Consider the following 20,820-nt stretch of genomic DNA (forward strand, 5'->3'; position numbering starts at 1 on the left):
TTCTCAACTAAACTGTCAATATAGCTACAGTGCAAATGAAAATACAGCTTCACCATTTTGGTCATAATGTTTGCGCTTAAGAAACTTCTCTATATTTAGTTCTAGACTTCTTCTGTATGTTTGAGATTGAAAATGGTATTACAATTGAGTACCGCTGCGGCCCATATGGTCCACAGCTGAGAAATAGAAATGTTTTGGCAGCCCAAAGGTTAAGAAACACTGCTTAATCTTCTATATGCAGAGCAGATTGGCTTGTACATGCACATGCATGCTAAAATCCTAGTAACAGTTAAGGTCTGAAAAACATAATCAAACAAAATGTTGACCAAAGCGCCACCATTATATGTTACATAGACAAGTAAGTGTTTTAATGTAGAACCAAAATCATAATATGACCCCTTTAGGGACCTTCTGCCAGTCAAAGAAAATATATATGACAGTGCATAAGGGTTTTTAAGAATCTTCTGCAAAAATGTGACTCTCTCACAAGGTTTTTAACTGAACTGGTGAGCTACCGGTTGAATAGCCCATAATGTAAGCAACACATTATGAAAAAAATTTGTAACTGCCAAAAATGAGAGGACTTAAAGGAGTGCCTTGAGGAACGCCACAGTTATGTAAATCACAAGTTTGGACTGTGGTGCTCTATGTTTGCTAGCAAGGTTAAAATTGTCACTGTAAGGATGTGCCAATGTGTTAAAGTGGTCCAAGTTCCTCGATACAACAAGAGCACTCAATTGTTGTTCAGAATTTGCTGCAAAAATGTTAGTCTCCCAAGCTTTAAACGGAACGTGAATTTGGCCCCCAGGCCATCTGTTGAATAGCTCTGCTTTACAGTAAAAAAAATTAGTTGGATGGCTATTTAAAAAAAGCACAACAAAATGGGGACACCAGAACTGTGATTTAATGTGAGAAAAAAACATGGTTGAATTGTCCAAGTTTTTACCTAAAATATCCAAATCAAATGTCTTGAGCGGCCTTTGACTCCCAAGTTTAAAAAATGAATTGTGGCAGTTGAAATGCAAAACCTGACGTACTCTATGGAATGAGGAAGTTCAATATTTACATTTTTGACCCAGCATGTTTTACCATGATTACAAGGCAGAAAAAAATGACTCAATTAAACTGACCTCTCCACATTTAAATGTCAGGAAGGAAGTCATTTATGCAGCTGACAAGGCAAGGCCAGTAACAAGGGAGGGGTGGCATTAACATAACTTATGTGCAGACGTACGTGCTCTAATATATCTTTGCAACCCACAGGATTGTCTGACATGTCTGTTTTTGTCTGAAAACTGAGACGTTTGAGTTAGGAAAATTAGGATAAATCCTACAAGGCTATTCTTTCAAATCCAACAAGGACTATATTTGGATTCATATTTTTAATAAAAGAGGGGTTGAGGTGAATAAAATTGCCAACAAAATATGCACGTGTAAGTTGAATCACATTTCTTGAAGCTAACCTTAGGCGTGAGTTATGATGTCAGGGGTCGCGGTTGGGGGATAAATCTCCACATGAGTGACAGTCCAAAACAGTGCACACATTAGTGTTGGGGTGGTTGGAAGAAGGGAATGCAGGGAAATTGCGCTTCAATGGAGAGGACCACCCAAAGCAGATGGCCTTCCTCCCCACAATAGACAAAACTTTCACACCAGTTCACTCTTAAAGCAACAATGGAATACTGCTGACACAGACTTAGTCATGAGTCAAGATGCAGAAATATAAACATCCTTTTTTGCATATTCCTGACCATGTGATTCTCAGTTGTGTTTGGTCTGACAGAACATGTGGGTGTGTACACGTTACTGTGCCCACACATGGACGACGACTAAATAATCCATGACACTTGTTATAAAACTACTGTAGATACTTCCAAAATTGCACACAAAACAAATATGTCTATATTTTATCTGGATCTTTCTAGAAAGGTACTGAGCAAGGCCAGAGCACATTTTGGTCCAGACATCCTGATGTGTGTATCAATTGTGTGTGGTCTGCTAGAAGCCACACTCTCTCGTCAGGGTATTAGACCTTCAGCTTCACTGAAGGGAAACATTTTTGTGGTTCCAAGGCAGCATAATTACAACTCTACACTCCATTTGTTTACACCTTTTTTGTGATAATAACCAGTGCTGCATGGCACATTTCAAAGTGACCAAAGCAATTACCTTTCACAACCCTTTCAGAACCGATAGGACTCAGGATAGCCTGGCTGTGATATGTGTTGAAGAGGGCCCTCTAGTGGAGAAAAAGCCACTATCAAACTGTAAGTGAGCATACCTCTTTAGATTTTTTGGAGGATGGGATTGACTCGTAGTCCCTTTTGGTATCGAGAATCTTTTTCACAAGTCCACCTAGTGTAAAAGAGTGAGTAACTACATTTGTTGAGTTCAATAAGGACTAGAGAGGAATATGTGACAGTACCATGTTTTTCTTCAACATTAGGGTCTTGTGCAGGGCCCTGTAATAAAACAGACACATTACGACGTTATTGTTTCCTCATTTGGAACAGTTGGAACAGTATCATCATTTACCAACTCCTTATCAGGCTCAGGAGCAGCCTCTGCCACAAGAAACTGCTCATCTTCCTCTTCATCGTCAGATTGCTTCTTCACATCTCGGATTACTGACAACTTGGCACTAGGAACCCTGGAAAAGAGACAATTTATATTGAACAAATCTTGTGCACTAATTGTAAATGCATGTATTCTTGTATTAAGTATGCATTTGTGTTGAAATCAGCAGGAACACCAGCATGTTATTTAATACAAAAAAAAAAATAGGGCTGTCAAAATTAACACGTTAACTCATGTGATTAATCAGAAAAATATTGCATTACTCATGAACACACTTGATTTATTATGCTATTTATTTTGATCGTACAAGCTCTTTTACCTTAACCGTTATATCAGAATCAGAATCAGAATCAGAATCATTTTTATTTGTCCGTTCCAGTTATCAGATCAACGCATAAGGCCGTGGAAAAATAAGTGAGGAGATTCCGACTCGTGTGTTCGCTGGCAAATTTCACTCCAAAATATAGCTTCAAAGAACTTTACATAAATCTGTCACCAAGTTTTGTGCAAAGAAAGGACATGCATTCAAGTAAAACGTTTTAAAATGTTCCTGGATGACATTCTGACGATAAAATTGCATTTGTGTACACAATTTTGGGGTCTTTTCCAAAGATATTTTAATTATGCACGCAAATAATAACTTTTGATTAATCATGATGAATCCAAATTGCAAAGTGTGATTAATCTGATTTAAAAAAAATATATATTTGACAGCCCTAAAAAATGCATTCAATGAGTTCTAGTAAAGTCACCTTTCAGCCGGCACTGCCTCAGTAAGACCGTCCTGTTTCTTAACTGGAGGAGGAGCAGGACGAGCGCTGCTGGGGCGCGCCATTCGCTTACTGCTATACAATAATAAAAGAAAATAAGTTGCTTACTGCTATACAATGAAAAAAACAATCATTCCACTGAATTCATTTGGATAAAAACTTCTTAGTTGATGTTAACTTCCAAAATCCAACGTTATTACAGCAACCCTGAACATTTAGCTGACATTGCACATAAAATACTTGACACAGTGGGGTTGTCGTTTTCTTTATCATTTATTTTGGGTATTATTGTGGCGTTTATTTGGCTTAACTGTTTTGTGCACCAACAATGATAATAGCATATTTATTACTCTGTAGCATGCACGCAGATTCAAATATTGCAGTTTTGTCTTTACAAACCTGGAGGCCATTTCAGATGAAAATGAGGAACCTGCATCGCCACTTTCCTTGGGGACAGGACCCTGCGCCACCTTAGTGTCTGCGTCTGAGCAAGAACAACTGGTATTTAGACCACTGCAATTCCACGCAAAATCTGTCATTTCTATTTCACTTACAGGTTAATAAAGTTATTATGTTTGAAGGAATCCTGACCTCGAACCGATTAAATATTTAGTGATTGTGCTTTAAAGCCTGAGACAATCCGATATGTATACTCTTTGTCATTGCTGGTTTCTCAATGTCTTTTAACAGGTGCGTCTTGAGATTTGTTGTGCTACTGCAGTATTTCACTACTGTTTTTTAATCTTTGCATCTTGAAATTCTTTTATCAATTTTTACCATTTTTCTTTAACAATTCAAATCTCTTCTAAACTTTGGACTTTATCATATCCGGGTTGAATATTTTGTCTTTCCCTTTTCTTTTACTGCATTTACATTATATTTACATTGCTAAATTTCACGGGTAGCGAGAGAGGGACATATACACACATGGACAGAGTGAACAAATGAGAGAGAGAGAGAGAGCGAGAGAGAGAGAGAGAGAGAGAGAGAGAGAGATGTAATCACTGAGCAGGCAGGGCTGAGCAGTGTAGCAGATAAGAGTAGATTGATGAATCCTCAAACTTATGATGAATAATAGGTAATCCTGCTTTGTAGTACAAGTCTCTAGTCCTTAAAAGGACTCAATGAATTATGATTTTGATGAATTGTCAAACATGGAGCGTCGAGTATATGTGGAGCTTACTGTATAGGTGGCTACTACAATCATCTAGTAAGGGGGAAACTACAGTGTACTAAATATCAATTACCAGTACGGCAGGGTATTAAATTATATTTTAACTTCATTTGTCCCCTTCTTAACACATATATGGGCATTATAGGACAAAAAAAACGTTTCTGAATACACCACACACTTTTATACAACAGTTCTTATTAAATGACCAAAATATACCAAATGACTGCCTCTCCTTTCAAGAAACATTGTTTCCTAGTTAGGGACAATACTATGAGTCATTATTTTTTATTGTGTTGGTATTACTGTCCTATTGTACATAAAGTTAATGGAGATATCTTATCACACTGTGATATGCTAATAAGTGTGATGTGATCTAAATTTCTAATAAATATCATAATGAATGTTTCTTAAATGTGATTCTGATAATAAAACATGCGTTTGTTGGCCGTATATCTCATACAAGTCTGGTCTTAAAAAAAGTACCCCTTACCTCCTTCACTGTCGGATGCATCTGTAGACAGACAAAAGCGATTGTTTCTATTTAGATACAAGTAGTACAGCATCATGAAACAAGCAAAAAATATTTTAAGAAAGCAGCACCATAATTTAATGAAAATAAACAGTAGGATACATTTAAGAGCGTTTTTACCAGTGATCACAAAAACATTTCCGACCTCATGTCAATGGTTCAACTGACAGTCACTTCATTAGGTGTGTCTTGAGGGGATTAGGAGCTTACCTTGTCCGTCAATTCTAGGTTTCCTTCTTTGTCCTTTGGCGGACGACGGTCTGGGTATTCGTGCTGGACTTTCAGACTGTGAGGAAGTCAACACAAAATAGCTATTAAATGAAAAGTTGTTTTTGCAGAATAATGTATACTAATCAATGGCACGAGGAGAATCAGAATCTGTTATCTGCACAACAAAGTAAAGTTATCAAGAGGAGGATATTCACGAGGCAACTGAAGTGAATATATTCCCTGCATGCATTTAAAAGTCAGTTTCAGGTTTAAAAAAACAGTTTTGATGTTGTTGAGTTATATGCCGCCAAATCTTACTTACTGTGACTTGCAGACCTTTTAGTCCACTTGCTCAACAATTCATGTTATTGAAAGATGGTTAAAATGAAAACATTACATAGTGTAGTGTATAGTAGGCATAATATTCATTTCAGAATGTAAATTGTTCATACAAATCATTAATGAATGGCTCCTCTTTAAACCATCCATCCACTTTCTATACCGTTAGCTCATTAGGTGAGCTGGAGCTTATATCACATAAATTGTAGGTAAAATGTCAAGTACACTCTGGTTTGGTTAACTGGCTTGATCGCAGGACACATAAAAAAAAAAAAAAAACATTCACACCAATGTGCAAAAGTCTCCAGTTACTGTGAGGCTGACATGATAAACATCAGGCCACCATGCAGTCCTTATATCGAAAACAACATTGTGTGTTGCATGAGTCATCTAGTAGTTAACATCTATGAATAAAAGTCAGTTACCTGGTTTTCAACTTTCTCTGCAGGCTGTACATGCAAAGAACACAACATTAATACAGATGGTACTACTTCTCAACAAAACCGTTACGTAGCATATAGGCTTGACACTACAACTCAAATTGGTGCTTAACCAACCAACCAACCGACCGGCCACCCAAAGGCCATTTAATCCGTCAATAAAAAGCCTACATAATTCAGGCCTACATTTTTATAGGTGATTCTACTGGACTGAATACCTCGTCAGCTGGCACCGGATCCTTGTGCAGCAATAAAAAAAAAAAAAAGTCTTACTAATAAGGTTAAATACAGATTGATTTTCAAACTCTGATATCCGGTTAGCAACTCAAAGTTACTTAATATACACAATGGCATATTTTACATTGATATTAAAATGGTGGGACTTACAGCTGTTACCGTTTTCCTGGGATCGTCGTCAACATTTTTGGGTTGAAGTTCTGATAATCTATCCTGGGCAGTGAGCACACAAATTGTTAGATAAATAATGTTTGTGGTTGCGGTTTCAGCTTTAGTTTACATGAATACCTTGCTATTTGCATGGTGTCTGTCTTTACTCCTAGTCTTGTCTTCCCCTTCTTTGCGTCTTTCATTGTTCTTGTCTCTTCCTCGTAGTTTGTCCTTGTTTTTTTCATGGTCTCTTTGGGAATCTCTTTCTTTGATTCTCTCTCCATCTCTGCTCTTGTCTTTCTCTCTTCTGAGATCTAAGTCCTGCTCTTGGTCTTTTCCCCTTCCTTTGTCTTTTCCTCGGTCACGGCTTTTGTCTTTTTCAGCATCTTTGGCATGGTCTTGTTCACGGTGGTGGTTTTTGCCAGAACGCTCTTTTTTGTGGCGGTGATCTCGCTCCCCATCTTTAAGTTGTCTCTCTTGCTCTGGGGGCTTGTCCGAGTCCTTATCGTCTCTGCTCCTACTGCGCTCAATCTTCTTCTCCTGGATTAGTCCAGAACATTAACTTTAGGATTTAATCAACATTTAATCTCAATGACAGATACACTGGCCATGTCTACGACACTAACATAGATAATTTAACAAGTCATACTTTACGATGCGTTTTTGCCGCTTGTCCACACACAAACACATATTTTTGTTTTTAAAAACTCACACTTTTAAAACGCTGGAAAGGGTGAAGACTAAAGGTGGGAATCTTAGAGCACCTCACGATTATATTACGATTAAGATTCAGGACCTACGATTTGATGACAAATCGATTACTAAGCATCTTTAATTTATGTATATTGCGCAGTTTTACATTTATTTTTTCGTTTCATTTGCAACATAAATTAATTCTCACATGTATCTCACATGCAAAACTGGACCATAAGAGCCCTATTGTAAAAGAGCTGGTCGGATCTCTCAGTGAGGTGGCTCGCTGCAGTCAGCTAAATTTTAGAACTGTTTGCATTATTTCATTTACAACAGGGGTCTCAAATACGCGGCCCGTGAGACGTTATTCTGCGGACCATACATTATGAAATTTAATGTTGGTGCGGCCCGCGAGTTTTATATAATAATGGCGCTTTACAGCGTCATACTTGTAGACCCTCGATTTTTCCGGGAAACTCTCAATTTTCAGTGCCCCTCCAGGGGTAATTTGTTGTCCCGAAGTTCACCCGAACAACTATATAAATAGGGCACCGTGGAGGCACTACCTTTAGCGTCCTCTACAGCCTGTACAAAAGCGTGCCAGCCCAGCCACATGTTGTATTTGACTTCAGTCGACGCAGTGAGCGACTGCAAGACATAGTTGAGCAACAGCCATACAGGTCACACTGAGGGTGGCCGTATTAACAACTTTAACACTGTTACAAATATGCGCCACACTGTTAACCCACACCAAACAACAATGACAAACCCATTTTGGGAGAACATCCGCACCGTAACACAACATAAACATAACATAACAAATACCCAGAATCCAATGCAGCCCTAACTCTTCCGGGCTACAATATACACCCCCGCCCCTCCCAACCCCGCCCCCCTATTGTAGTCCGGAAGAGTTAGGGCTACTTTGGATTCTGGGTATTTGTTCTGTTGTGTTACGGTGCAGATGTTCTCCCAAAATGTGTTTGTCAATCTTGTTTGGTGTGGGTTCACAGTGCGGCGCATATTTTTTTAACAGTGATAAAGTTGTTTATACGGCCACCTTCAGTGTGACCTGTATGGCTGTGATCAAGTATGTCTTGCAGTCACTTCCGTGGGTGTGCAGAAGCCTCTTACAATATTTGAATGTGCTGGCACACTGTTTGTATTGTGAAAAAGCGGGCGAGATGGCCAGTTGTGGAGGACGTAAAAGGCAGTGCCATCACGGCACGCCCTTAATATTGTTTTCCGGGTGAAAACCGGGAAAATATTAGCCACCAGAGATTGTGGGGTGGGGCACTGATATTCGGGTGTTTTCCGGAAAGATCGCGAGAGTGGGCAAGTATGATGCTAGGGCGGGAAAGCCATTCAAAGAAGGGGAATTCATTAAAAAGTGCATGTTAGATTTTTCTTGAGAAATCTTTTCTTGAGAAATATTTTCTTGCGGCCCAGCCTCACTCAGTTTCTGCATCCAGTGGCCCCCAGGTAAATTGAGTTTGAGACCCGTGATTTACAATATATAAATTGATTATTGACGTTTACTTAACGCTTCTACAATTTCCATGTCCGAATTGCAATGCATCTGAAAATCGATTATTCCCCCCACCTCTGGTGAAGAGTTTCAAAACTCGGCTTTCTGCATGTAGAAGGGTTAAATGGAGAGTAATAAACAATTGTGCGCCATCAGTTCCATAGTACAATGGAAAACAACACCGGCTGTCAGTTTTTAAAAGCAAACATACTACGACGTTTCCTCTACAATGCTGAAAAGATGACTGCAACAAGTCTTGTGTGAACGAAATAGGCTAAACAATGCGTTTATCAGGAAAATTACTACGTCAAATACAAATTTTACGGAATATTTCATATTATACTAAATACATTTTTTTTACAAAATCATATGTGTCTGCCAAGAAAAATGCTGGCCCTTCAACAAATGTGGCATACACAAGTTTCTAAACTGCGATATACCTAGAATAAAATAGTATGTCTATTACATGTAAACCGACATTCAGTTTAATGTTTTATTAGTATATTATATTATTTTATGGACATTAGTAATGATTTTAACCTCTCTTTCAGATGACTGCTGTTCACGTCTAGCTCGATTCTCTTTATCCTGGGACTTGGATGTGCTGGCCTTGGTCTTTAAGTCCACCTTCTCTCCAGAAAGCACTCGTTTCACTGCCTCCTCACTGGACATCTGTGCATCAGGTAAATAAAAGCCATTCCATTATAACAACATTTTGTGTACAAAACTGCAAATTGTGCATTTTAATAGCTAATCTTCTAAGTACTTGCATTCTTTTTACATTAAGTACTTACAGTAACACTGTTACTGTTACGGCCATTGACACTGCTCTTGCTCTGACATAGAGCAATAAACCCTTAATGTTTATAAAGCTGCTAAAAATTAAAGTGAATCCGTTAGATTAGATATTTTGAACTTTAAAATGTACATTGTACAATAATAACATACAAAAATATTGCAATGGGAAAACTCATTGAAAGACGATCTCAGAGTTTGTCTGGTTGAGAACATAAGTACATTTCAATGTTGCTTCGATAAAGCAGTGGTTCTCAACCTTTTTTCAGTGATGTACCCCCTGTGAACAGTTTTTTAATTCAAGTACACCCTAATCAGAGCAAAGCATTTTTGGTTGAAAAAAAGAGATAAAGAAGTAAAATACAGCACTATGTCATCAGTTTCGGATTTATTAAATTGTATAACAGTGCAAAATATTGCTCATTTGTAGTGGTCTTTGTTGAACTATTTGGGAAAAAAGATATAAAAATAACTAAAAACGTGTTGAAAAATCAACAAGTTATTCAATTATAAATAAAGATTTCTACACAAAGAAGTAATCAACTTAAAGTGCCTTCTTTGGGGATTGTAATAGAGATCCATCTGGATTCATAAACTTAATTCTAAACATTTCTTCACAAAAAAAAAAAATCTTTAACATCAATATTTATGGAACATGTCCACAAAAAATCTAGCTGTCAATACTGAATATTGCATTGTTGCATTTTTTTCACAGTTTATGAACTTACATTCATATTTTGTTGAAGTATTATTCAATAAATATATTTATAAAGGATTTTTGAATTGTTGCTATTTTTAGAATATTTTTTTAAAATCTCACGTACCCCTTGGCATACCTTCAAGTAACCCCAATTTGAGAACCATTGCGATATAGGTCGCTATATAGGTTTGTTTTTCGAATAAATTACTAAAAAACTTTGTGTGAGTAACAGTATATGTCAATGACTCATTAACAACAACAGTGCCCGAAGAAAACTATAGAGAATCATATCAATCACAAAGCGGAACCACTATTTTTTTAGGGGCCGTCGGCCACCCACTCTTGGGTTCATTTAAAAGATTCACAGTTCTTGAGGCTTTTCTAAACATACAGGATATAAACTCAGTAATATCTGGGGTGAGTTGAAATACGCAAACCTTGTTAAGGCAGCACTTGGCAATAGCCTGCAGCAGCTCGTTGGTCTTCTCAGGCTCATGACCGGCCACAATCCTTGCTGGCTTTGCTGCAAGCGGCTCTCCACTAACCAACGCTACAACATCAATCGCTTTCTGAAGGAAGGCCATCTTACTCTCTTTGTCCTGATAAAATACAAAGACAAAATCATGTCTTGTGTGGTTAAAAAAAGAAATAACAAAATGATATTAAAAGACATGATCTCTTGGTGGAGAGAGGAGCAGTACAGTCGGTATCCAGATATATTAAGACGTCTTAAGATGACGTTTCTAGAATGACTTTCCCCATATTTAACCTTTGTAGTCAACTGCTATATAAATGTGAATAAAAGTGATCAATAATCCATTTAGGATTGTACTAGAATCATAGGGATTTTTACAAAAGTCCCCTTTCCCCAAGCGTTCAGGTAAATGTGCATGAGATGCTGGAACGAAAATGTTCCTGTGGTCCATTGTGCTTTGCTTTTTGCACATCAGCAAAGTTCCCTGACGGCGTTGAAGAAGCAAAGTGCTTGATGAGGCTGTACTATCAGCCTCATGATCGTAGGCAATATTTGGACATGTACTACAATGAGCATACAAACTACTATATGGGGGAGCGTTAACAAACCATTTTATGTTTAGCGCAAATTATTTCAGCCTACATAATAATAATAATAATAATGGATTAGATTCATATCGCGCTTTTCTATTGTTAGATACTCAAAGCGCTCACAAAGAAGTTGGAACCCATCATTCATTCACACCTGGTGGTGGTAAGCTACATCTGTAGCCACAGCTGCCCTGGGGTAGACTGACGGAAGCGTGGCTGCCAGTTTGTGCCTACGGCCCCTCCGACCACCACCAATCATTCATTCATCATTCATTCACCAGTGTGAGCGGCACCGGGGGCAAGGGTGAAGTGTCCTCCCCAAGGACACGACGGCAGCAATTTGGATGTCAATAGGTGGGAAGCGAACCTGCAACCCTCAGGTTTCTGGCACGGCCGCTCTACCCGCTACGCCATGCCGCCCCAAACATAACATAACATAGACATTGCTTTTCTTTTACTGCGAAATAGAAATTGCTTTTGCTCCATTGTTATCTTATTTACAGCTTGGAAAGCATAAAAAAAAAGAAAAACATATGTGCTCTTGTTCTACGTAAGTATTGTAAATGACAGGCAAAATTACAAAAACAGGGCCGTTTCCCTTTAAGGCCTGAGTTGGTCACACCATTAGTGACATCACCAAAAGGTAGACTAAACAACAAATCAGTTATCAGAAATGTAACTTGGGAGGTTTTTAAAAAATAATAATAATAACAATAATATTGTTGATTTAGATGCTGTTATGTATAGATTTACATGGATGGTAGTGTTAAAAGACTATAAACAATATGAAACATCCTTACCTTAACATTATCAGACTTTAACTCACTCTCTTTGTACAGCTCCCTCATAAAGCCGGTGGTTTTGATGATCTGAAAGGACAGTGGACAGAAATCAGGAAATCCAATTGTGTTACAGAGTCCTGCACTGCGCTGACTCAAGTTAATGACAAGTTGCAGATAAGGCAGCCAATAAACCAAAAAAAAAAAAAAATTGTTAAAATCAACATGAGATCAATACATTTTTCATTTGATAAAGTGTGGTTACAAAAGTAAAAAATATGTATATTTGTTCATTTAGGAAGATATATTAACTTTATCTGGATGTTAGAATAGCAGAGGTGGACTCAAGTTGGAATTTTGTCAAATTTGGACTCGATTTGGCAATATCAATCAAACACTGGGACTTTGACATCAGTGAGTGTGTTTAAGAAAATATGTTCCCGTCAGCATTAGGCAAAATTATTCTCATAAAAAATTATGGAAATAAACATAGTTCTTGCACACATAATATATTTAATAGAGGAATCATCGGGTCCTGTGACAACAACAACCACAGCCAAATAAAGTACTTTTGCAGTGACAATTATGAGCAAAATTATCACGTAAGCATTGTTGTCGCAATATTGTTGAATGTGCTCAAAAAGTACTGACACACACACACACACACTGAAATCTTTCAAACAATTTGTAATAAAAAATAGATACATAAATTGAAACCCAATGTACAAACCCCAAAACCTGTGAAGTTGTCACGTTGTGTAAATCATAAATAAAAACAGAATACAATCCTTTTCAACGTATATTCAATAGAATAGACCGCTAAGACAAGATACTTAACGCTCGAACTGGAAAACTTTGTAATTTTTTGCAAATATAAGCTCATTTGGAATTTGATGGCTGCAACATGTTTAAAAAAAGATGCCACAAGTGGCAAAAAAGACTGAGAAAGTTGAGGAATGCACATCGAACACTTATTTGGAACATCCCATAGGTGAACAGGCTAATTGGGAACAGGTAGGTGCCATGATTTGGTACAAAGGCAGCGTCCATTAAATGCTCACTCATTCACAAACAAGGATGGGGCGAGGGTCACCACTTTGTGAACAAATGCATGAGCAAATTGTCAAACGGTTGAAGGACAACATTTCTCAACGAGCTATTGCGAAGAATTTCGGGATTTCACCATTTACGGTCCGTAACATCATCAAAAGTTCAGAGAATCTGAAAAAAAACACTGCACGTAAGCGATGATATTACGGACCTTCGATCCCTCAGGCAGTACTGCAACAAAAAGCGACATCGGTGCGTAAAGGATATCACCACAGGGGCTCAGGAACACTTCAGAAAACCACTGTCAGTAACTACAGTACCTCGCTACATCTTTAAGTGCAAGTTAAAACTCTACTATGCAAAGCGAAAGCCATTTATCAACAACACTCAGAAACTCACCAGCTCCGCTGGGCCAGAGCTCTGCTAAGATGGACTGTTGCAAAGTGGAAAAGTGTTTTGGAGTCTGACGAGTCGTCATTTCAAATTGTTTTTGGAAACTATGGACGTTGTGTCCTCCGGAACAAAGAGGAAAAGAACCATCCGGATTGTTATAGGCGCAAAGTTCAAAAGCCAGCATCTGGGACTATGTGGGGGTGTTTTAGTGCCCAAGGCATGGGTTACTTACACATCTGTGAAGCCACCATTAATGCTGAAAGGTACATACAGGTTTTGGAGCAACATATGTTGCCATCCAAGCAACGTTATCATGGACGTCCCTGCTTATTTCAGCCAGACAATGCCAAGCCACGTGTTACAACAGCGTTGTTTCATTCTAAAAGAGGGCGGGTACTATACTGGCCGGCCTGTAGTTCAGACCTGTCTCCCATTGAAAGCCTAAAATACCACAACAGAAACATCTTAAACTGTACATCAAGCAAGAAGGAGAAAGAATTCCACCTGAAAAGCTTCTAAAATTGGTCTCCTCAGTTCCCAAACGTTTACTAAGTGTTGTTAAAAGGAAAGGCTTTGCAACAAAGTGGTAAAAATGCCCCTCCGCAAACTTTTTTGCAATGTGCTGCTGTCATTAAATTCTAAGTTAATGATCATTAAAAAAAAAAAGTTGTTTCTCAATTCGAACATTAAGACTCTTGTCTTTGCAGTCTATTCAATTGAATATAAGTATAAAATGATTAGCAAACTATTGTATTCTGTTTTTATTTACGAATTACAAAACGTGCCAACTTCCCTGGTGTTTGGTTTTGTAACAATATAAAAATTGTAATTTTGCTAAGCGTATGATACAATGTATGCAGTTTCATTTCGACAACTAGTTTTTGATCAAATAAAAGCAAAACATATTGTCTTATGTATTCAATGGTTTGTTTAAAAAGTAGGGAAAAACAATCGCAAAAAATCGTAAATTGAATTGTTTTTTTTTTTATCTGATATTTTAGTTTTAGGCCATATCGCCCAGGATTAGTTTGCATATATTTATCTTCCATTTTGAATTGTGAAAGATTTATTTTTTTTATTGATAAAGATTGATAGAACTGTATTGATCAAGATAAATTGGATGTTGAGTTGGCTTCATTTCATTTGTTTTGCTGAAACATCCATCCATTTTCTACCGCTTATTCCCTTTATGTAATAAAAGAATACAAGGAACTAGGCAAAATATTGCTCTGGTATTGTTAAACTGTCAATAGCGTTGACCATGAATAAACTGAAAAATATACAGTTAATACATGTGATCGGCATTAATACTGGCTGAACTCACGCATGATGATCGGTATCAGAATGGGCAGCATAAATCACTGATCGGTACATCCCTCGTATCAATTCAAAATTAAACTGGTTTGCAAACAAAGACTACATGTGTTATCCTGAACTTTGGTCAACTTTGACATCCAACTTAGACCAGGAGTAGGTGAAAAAGACACGAAAAATGCTCATTTGGGGCACTTTTTATAAACCCTTTGTGTGGATTATGATTAATTTTTCATTTAGAAGAAAAGATATAAACATCCCACCAATTGGCATCCCAGTTAGAGCAGACATCGTACAGTGATTGATTTATTATGTTTGTATTTCTTGTTCAGCACTTAGTAATACTGCTACATGATGCTTAGTGTTTCACTAGAGCTGGATCTGTTTATCACACACATTCTAGAACTTGATGCTCATCCGTCTTATATTCAGGGTCAAAAATATAAGGTTCAATCAGGATCATCATTTGTCCTTAAGTAATGTATGTTGTTTCTTAGGAAGTATGCCGTTTTTGTTGTTGTTGAAAGGAAAACTAACAATATGATACGTTAATGCACCCTGTGGGCTTAAAATGGGCAAAACACGTAAATAGTATGTGTTATTATGAATGTCCCTGTTACTACATTACATGTATACTTAAAGCATGTATATAAAACGTTGATGGAGGTGCCAACCAACATAGTTTAAGGCACTTTTTCTCAACCCTTTGTGAGGATTATGATTAATTCTTCATTTTAAAGAGAAGACAAACACATCCCATCAGTTGGCATCCCAGTTAGAGCACACATTGTACAGTAAGTGATTGTTTTATTACGTTTGTAGTTTGCATTTGTTGTTCAGCACTTAGTAATACTGTTCCATTATGCTTAGTGTTTCACTAGAGCTGGATCTGTTTATCACACACATTCTAGGAATTGATGCTCATCGTCCTTATATTCAGGGTCGAAAATATAAAGTTCAATCAGGATCATAATTTGTCCCTAAGTTATCTATGTTGTCTCTCAGGAAGTATGCCGTGAGTTGTAGGTTTTTCGTTGTTGAAGGGAAAACTATACAGTAATGATACGTCTGCAAAATTAATACTCCCTGTAGGCATAAAATGGGCAAAATATGTAAAGATTACGTGTTATTATGAATATGCCTGTTACATTACATATATACTTACAGCATGTATATGAAACATTGATGGATGTTTTTAGAGCGTTTTAGAGGCAAAATAGCTATCGGCTCCGTTGTTAGCTTACTTTTAATAACATTTATGTACAATTTAGAATGCATACAAAAAACATGTAATCTTGTGAAGGGATGTAAATGACAGACAACTTTCCAAAAAAGTGCAGTTCACCTTTAAGAACAAAATATGAGAAACAAAAGACTGCAAAGTACAACAGCCGACATAGTTTAGGGCACTTTTTATTAAGCCTTTGTGAGGATTATGATTAATTTTCATTTAAAATAGAAGATACAAACATCCCATCAGTTGACATCCAAGTGAGGGCAGACATTGTACAGAAAGTGATCGTTTTATTATGTCCGTAGTTGATATTTCTAGTTCAGCACTTAGTAATACTGCTACATGAAGCTTAGTGTTTCACCAGAGCTGGATCTGTTTAGCACACAAATTCTAGAACTCGATTGCTCATCCTCCTTATATTCAGGCTCAAAAACATAAGGTTCAAACAGGATCATCATTTGTCCCTGAGTAATCTATGTTGTCTCTCAGGAAGTATGCCGTGGGTTGTAGTTTTTTCCTTTTTTAAGGAAAAACTAACACTATGGTATGTGGCATATTAATGGGCATTATACGTAAATATTACATACTATTATGAATGCCCGAATACAGCTGAGATAAGCTCCAGCACCCCCCGTGACTCCGAAAGGGACAAGCGGTACAAAATGGGTGGATGCAGGGATGGATAGATTATGAATGTTACTGTTACTACATTACATGTATACTTTACAGCATGTATATAAAACATTGATGGAGGTGCTTGGATGTTTTTAGAGCGTTTTATAGCCGGAAAAGAGTGGCTCCATTGTTAGTTTACTTTTACTAACATTTATTTACAATTTAGAATGCATACAAAAAACATGTACTCTTGTGAAGGGATGTAAATGACAGACAACAGACAACTGATATTACATTACATGTATACTTTACAGCAGTGGTTCGCAACCTATTTTCAGTGATGTACCCCCTGTGAACATGTTTTTAATTAAGGTACCCCCTAATCAGAGCAAATCATTTTTGGTTGAAAAAAAAGAGATAAAGAAGTAAAATACAGCACTATATCATCAGTTTCTGATATTACATTGTATAACAGTGCAAAATATTGCTCATTTGTAGTGGTCTTTGTTGAACTATTTGGAAAAAAAGATACAAAAATAACAAAAAACTTATTGAAAAATAAACAAGTGATTCCTTTATAAATAAAGATTTCTACACATAGAAGTAATCATCAACTTAAAGTGCCCTCTTTGGGGATTGTAATAGAGATCCCTCTGGATTCATGAACTTCATTCTAAGCATTTCTTCACAAAAAAATAAATCTTTAACATCAATATTAATGGAACATGTCCACAAAAAATCTAGCTGTCAACACTGAATATTGCATTGCTACAATTCTTTTCACAGTTTATGAACCTATATTCATATTTTGTTGGAGTATTATTCAATAAATATATGTATAAAAATTTTTTGAATTGTTGCTATTTTTAGAATATTTTTAAAAAAATCTCACGTACCCCTTGGCATACCTTCAAGTAGCCCCCATATACTGCTTTACAGCATGTATATGATCTAAGCACAAAACCAATGGGCGCAATCTGCAAAATGCGCAACCGCATTTTGCAAATTTAATGTCAAATCAAATCAAATCAAATCAAATGTTTATTTGATTAATCACTATACAGTGTACATCCACGACTAAACTACTACCACAACTTGGTTTACTATTTATAAAATATAATAATGTAGGGTTACCTGGAACTTTAAATAGGCCACCCACTTCCCTCGCCAAACACCTTCGTTTCCCAACCCTCACACTTGGATAAATAGGCCTTGATGCCATCTACGCAGTGTTGGGAGACAGTTTTGCTGTTAGATCGCGTCCAAATTTGCAAAGTGCGCGAGACTGGTGAAATGCTAACAACATATATAAAACATTTGATGGAGGTGCTTGGATGTTTTTAGAGTGTTTTATAGCCGGAATAGAGTGGCTCTATTGTTAGCTTACTTTTACTAACTTGTATTTACAATTTAGAATGTATACAAAAAATCATGTACTATGGTGAAGGGATGTAAATAATATATTCCAAGAAAGTGCAGTTCCCCTTTAAAAACAAAATATGAGAAACAAAAGATTGCAAAATACAACAGCCTACATAGTCTCGTATTGCAAAAGTCATGTCATGTTTTGCAAAGCTTTTTGTTGTAGATGGTTGGTATTTTTTCACTAATTTGCATGAGAAAATGGCAGCAAAATGTGTTCTGTTGGGTTTGTCCGTCCCTTCTGGGAATCTAGCAACGCTGTAGTTGTTTACTCAGCGTCAATAGCAACGGGCTGCACAACCATCAGTCTTGCATAGTTTATCACTTTGTACAACACTCACCTGATATCATGCAAGCATCCTCCTCTTACAAATTCTGTATCTTGTAGGGTTTACACTTCAAATGTGCTAAGCCTCTTGGCTACTCACTAATACACTCGCTAAGCTCACGCTAACACTATCTAACCACATCTTTTTCAAAAAATAGATGAAACATAGCCATTTAAAAAATAAAGTAATACGACACACACACCATGTATCTCATCGAAACATCGATATCAGTCTCACCTCACTGAAGATGTCGTGCAGGTATCGAAATGGTGGTTTGCTAAGCAGTTTTTCCGTCAAAGGGGGTTTCTTTATCACTTTTCCGAGGGTGTCTTGTGTCTTTTTAACCACTGCCGCGTTCATTTTGGCAGTCTTTTTAAGCAAAACAGGGTTAAAGCGAAAGTAATCAAACCGTGTCGCGTCTCAATATGAGGCAAGCTACGACCGCGCATGCGCATCAGGGAGTTTGGCTGTTGATGGGAAATGAGTCCAGCTTTTTGTTCTTCTGTGGATTTTTTCGGTCGTTGTTATCCACGATGCTCCTGCACTGCCATCTGCCGGGAGAACACGGCACTACGCCCGTCAAGCATTCACACTATTTTTCCATTAGGGCTCAAAGATCCTTCTTCCTATGTATTTTATTTCTACAGTTTAATATGTTAGTTTAGTATAGTGGTTCTTAACCTTGTTGGAGGTACCTAACTCCACCAGTTTCATATGCGCATTCACCGAACCCTTCTTTAGTGAAAAATAAAATGTTTTTTTTTTCAAATTGAAGCCAAAGTTTTATGTTTTCGGTAACACTTTAGTATGGGGAACATATTCTAAGTAACAAAGACTTAAGTAAGAGTTTTTTGGACACTAGGTGAACATATTATAAGTAACAAAGACTTAATTTAGAGTTATTTGGTTAGGGTTAGAGGGTTAGGGTAAGGTATTAATAAGTACGTAATAATGACTAGTTAAGAGCCAATATGTTACTAATTTGCATGTTAAAAAGCAACTAATTAATGGTGAATATGTTCCCCATATTAAAGTGTTACCATGTTTTTTTTTACTGATGCACAAAATGAACCGTGCATGAACATAACCTTGTTCAAAGAACAAAACCAACAAAGTGCATGAACTCAAAACAAATTACACACCTGCAAATCAGTGTGACTTCTGATGTTGCCGTATCCGTTGCCGATAGGGAGAAGTTTTTATTTACACGAAAAGTCAGGTGTGTCTTGAACTCCGCCGAACCCCTGAGCCCGACTCACCGAACCTCTGGGGTTCGATCGAACCCAGGTTAAGACCCACTGGTTTAGTAAGTACTTTAGTAAGTAAGTATTGCGTTGATGCAAGGAGAGTTCATTTATAGAGCATAATTCGTACACAAGGCAATTCAAAGTCCTTAAAGATGAATAAAATTATAAGAAGGGAAATTAAATCATTAATAAAAATAATATTAGCACCATTTAAATCAATAAATGTATATAAAATACGTTCACGTTTCATATGCACAGTTTAAAGAAACATGTTCAGCCTGGATTTGAACAGAATTGCTAACACCTTTTGGAAGTCTGTGTATAATGTCCTGTCTTGTAAATGTCCAGTAGTATTATGTATTTTACAATGTACTGCTTTTATATTTCCTGTATTTTATATTATTACTTTGACCTGTTTTATATTTTTAATTTTTTTTATCCCCTAAAGCAATGGTCCTCAACCACCGGGCCGCGGCCTTTGGTGCCGGGCCGCATAATTTTTTTTTTTTTTATTAAATCAACATAAAAAACACAAGATACACTTACAATTGGTGCACCAACCCAAAAATCCTCCCTTTTTCAGAGCAAAGCATTTTGGGTTGAAAAAAAGAGATAAAGAAGTAAAATACAGCACTATGTCATCAGTTTTGGATGTATTCAATTGTATAGCAGTGCAAAATATTGCTCATTTGTAGTGGTCTCTCTTGAACTATTTGGAAAAAAAGATATAAAAATAAGTAAAAACTTGTTGAAAAATAAACAGGTGATTCAATAATGAACAAAGATTTCTACACATAGAAGTAATCATCAACTTAAAGTGCCCTCTTTGGGGATTGTAATCGAGATCCATCTGGATTCATGAACTTAATTCTAAACATTTCTTTACAAAAAAAGAAATCTTTAACATCAATATTTATAGAACATTTCCACAAAAAATCTAGCTGTAAACACTGAATATTGCATTGTTGTATTTTTCTTTCACAGTTTATAAACTTACATTCATATTTTGTTGAGGCATTGTTCAATAAATATATTTATAAAGGATTTTTGAATTGTGGCCATTTTTAGAATATTTTAAAAAAATATCACGTACCCCTTGGCATACCTTCAAGTACCCTCGAGGGGTACACGGACCCCAGTTTGAGAACCACTGCTGTAGGGTATTAGTCAATAACAACAATGCGTCTCTACTTAAAACCTGGAGATATGTTCACGCACTCTAAATTCCGC

General features: G+C 36.9%; 1 protein-coding gene across 5 annotated transcripts in view; it reads right to left on the reverse strand.

Annotated features, from left to right (window-relative positions):
- traf3ip1 (TNF receptor-associated factor 3 interacting protein 1) overlaps positions 1 to 18,808 on the reverse strand; it is a 32,129-nt gene extending 13,321 nt beyond the window's left edge. The window contains exons 1-15 of one of the 5 annotated variants that reach the window (XM_061918456.1): positions 18,581 to 18,808; positions 12,008 to 12,076; positions 10,580 to 10,741; positions 9,188 to 9,319; positions 6,565 to 6,966; positions 6,427 to 6,489; positions 6,258 to 6,278; positions 6,025 to 6,048; positions 5,261 to 5,336; positions 5,012 to 5,032; positions 3,747 to 3,831; positions 3,330 to 3,419; positions 2,536 to 2,650; positions 2,426 to 2,462; positions 2,282 to 2,355 (exon numbers count right to left, since the gene is read on the reverse strand). In XM_061918456.1, the coding sequence (XP_061774440.1) occupies positions 2,282 to 2,355; positions 2,426 to 2,462; positions 2,536 to 2,650; positions 3,330 to 3,419; positions 3,747 to 3,831; positions 5,012 to 5,032; positions 5,261 to 5,336; positions 6,025 to 6,048; positions 6,258 to 6,278; positions 6,427 to 6,489; positions 6,565 to 6,966; positions 9,188 to 9,319; positions 10,580 to 10,741; positions 12,008 to 12,076; positions 18,581 to 18,703 (1,494 nt within the window). In that variant the 5' untranslated portion in view covers positions 18,704 to 18,808. Of the gene's footprint in view, positions 1 to 2,281; positions 2,356 to 2,425; positions 2,463 to 2,535; positions 2,651 to 3,329; positions 3,423 to 3,746; positions 3,832 to 5,011; positions 5,033 to 5,260; positions 5,337 to 6,024; positions 6,049 to 6,257; positions 6,279 to 6,426; positions 6,490 to 6,564; positions 6,967 to 9,187; positions 9,320 to 10,579; positions 10,742 to 12,007; positions 12,077 to 18,580 lie in introns of all 5 variants that reach the window. The other 4 variants (XM_061918457.1, XM_061918455.1, XM_061918458.1 and 1 more) reach the window with 4 other exon arrangements.
- Between the last annotated feature and the right edge of the window lie 2,012 nt (positions 18,809 to 20,820).

This window comes from Nerophis ophidion, linkage group LG13 (assembly GCF_033978795.1).
Source record: "Nerophis ophidion isolate RoL-2023_Sa linkage group LG13, RoL_Noph_v1.0, whole genome shotgun sequence".
Classification (NCBI taxonomy): domain Eukaryota; kingdom Metazoa; phylum Chordata; class Actinopteri; order Syngnathiformes; family Syngnathidae; genus Nerophis; species Nerophis ophidion.